Source organism: Pistacia vera, unplaced genomic scaffold (assembly GCF_008641045.1).
Source record: "Pistacia vera cultivar Batoury unplaced genomic scaffold, PisVer_v2 Contig56, whole genome shotgun sequence".
Classification (NCBI taxonomy): Eukaryota; Viridiplantae; Streptophyta; class Magnoliopsida; order Sapindales; family Anacardiaceae; genus Pistacia; species Pistacia vera.
In genome coordinates this window covers 188,598-190,598 of record NW_022196401.1, presented here as the reverse complement: position 1 = coordinate 190,598, position 2,001 = coordinate 188,598, and the positions used below count along the sequence as shown (strand labels likewise).

The following is a 2,001-nucleotide window of genomic DNA, read 5'->3' as shown; positions in this document are numbered from 1 at the left end:
AATAGCTTGCTCTTGAAGAAATTTAGCAAATGGACCAAGTGTCTGTCCTGTACCACTGTATCTACCATAATATTTATTATCTTTATCAGATCTCACAATCTTAATTTGTTTTCCACATTGTTTATCTACTTCTGCTTTATATATTTTGAAAGCATCCAACGCTTCATCCTAGTGATGAAGTAAATAGAGATACATATATCGTGAGTGATCATCAATAAAAGTAATGAAATATTTCTAACCGCTAGAGCTCACGCCAGGGCAACAAATATATGTGTGCATGATATCTAAAAGAACTCTTCCTGACACCTCTCTTGGATTTGTTAGTCAGCTTTCCCTTAATGCAGTCTACACAAGTATCAAAGTTAGTAAAGTCAAGTGTTTCAAGAACTCCAACATTTACCAACCTCTTAATCCTATTAGTGGAGATGTGTCCTAATCTACTATCCCACAGAAAAGAAGAGTTTTCACTCATAGTAGTACGTTTAATACCAGTACTAGCATGTGAAGTAATTAAACTATAAGAAAGAATATCACTTAAATCAATTTTAGACAGACCATCAACCATAATACCATTTCCAACAATAGATGAGTTCTTAATTAAATTAAAGAACTACTGTAAAAGTTGAAAAAGTATCCACAAGGTAGAAGTTTAGAAGGTGAAATTAAATTCCTAGAAAAACTATGAATATAAAAGGTTCCTTCCAAATCCAAAATATAATTAGTGCTTAAAATAAGTCTATATGTTCCAATAACTTCAACACATGAAGGCATCCTGTTTTCTAAATAGATGCTACATTCATTTCCCATTGGTTTCCTTTGATCCAGAAAACCCTATATGGTATTAGAAACATGAATTGTAGAACTAGAATCAATCCACCAATCAGTATGAGAAACATAAATCATATTAGATTCATAACATACAAGAGATGAGAGATTACCTTTCTTGTCAAGCCAAGCCTTTCTTTTGGGATAATCCTTCTTCATGTGTCCCTTCTTTTTATAGAAGAAAAACTTGGTGTTATCTTTATTTCATTTGCTTGTAACATCATGCAACTTGCCTTTTCCCTTCCACTTCTTATTATTGTTTGAAGTGTACTTGATATTTCCTATCACCAGATGTGCAGTTTCATTCACTTCCTAAAGAAATCTCTCCTCCTCTTGAACACACATGGTCAAAAGTTCATTGATTGTCCATTTAGCCTTTTGTGTGTCACAGGATATCTTGAAAGGAGTATAATGAGATGAAAGAGAGTTCAGGGCATAATGCACCAGGAAATCATCATTAATCACCATATGAAGGGATCTCAACTGAGCAGCGATGTCCCTCATTTTCATAATGTGCTCACAAACTCCTTTAATATCGGTGAGCTTCATGGATGTCAATCTAATCATTAGGGTGCTGTGTGATGCCTTATCTGATGTTTCAAACTGAGCATGAATTGTATCCATCAGATCCTTGACATTCTCACACTTCGGTATTGACCCATGAATACTACTCATAATGTGAGATTTGATAAACATCATGCTTAAATGATTGGATCGCTCCCACTGTTCATACAAGGCAATCTCAGCTTGAGTGCTAGTATCTGTAGGTGTAGGTGGCTCTTCCTTACAAAGAGCACAGTCAAGATCAGTGTACCCTAAATAAAAAAGAACAGTCTCCCTCCAGTTTTTGTAGTTGTCACCATTTAAATAAGGAACTTTATCCTCAACCATCATCAAAGTTTGATCAATTGTAGGTATATCAACATATATGCTTACTAAATAAATTATGAGGCCCAAACCATCAACAAAAAATATAAGTTTACCAATGTAAAACAAATAACAAAATTTAAATGAATCAACATATCATCAAATCTCCCAGTGGGTAAAGACATTACATATTATGATTCATTATCCTTTAATGATGAAACTAAAAATTATTAATATTTCATAATACCTGTAGGATAATTGATCCTAATTAATCATGACAATGTAACATTCCCTGTGGGTAAAATGATT

At 33.5% G+C, this 2,001-nt stretch overlaps 1 protein-coding gene across 1 annotated transcript; it reads right to left on the bottom strand.

Moving 5' to 3' along the window:
• Window positions 1-1,137: 1,137 nt before the first annotated feature.
• LOC116108249 lies at window positions 1,138-1,716 on the bottom strand. The gene has a single exon (XM_031394508.1). The coding sequence runs from the start codon at window positions 1,714-1,716 to the stop codon at window positions 1,138-1,140; it is 579 nt and encodes a 192-aa protein (XP_031250368.1).
• Between the last annotated feature and the right edge of the window lie 285 nt (window positions 1,717-2,001).

Coding starts and splice junctions, on each gene's coding strand:
- LOC116108249 (XM_031394508.1), bottom strand. CDS start 1,716: ATGGTTGAGGATAAAGTTCCTTATTTAAATGGTGACAACTACAAAAAC.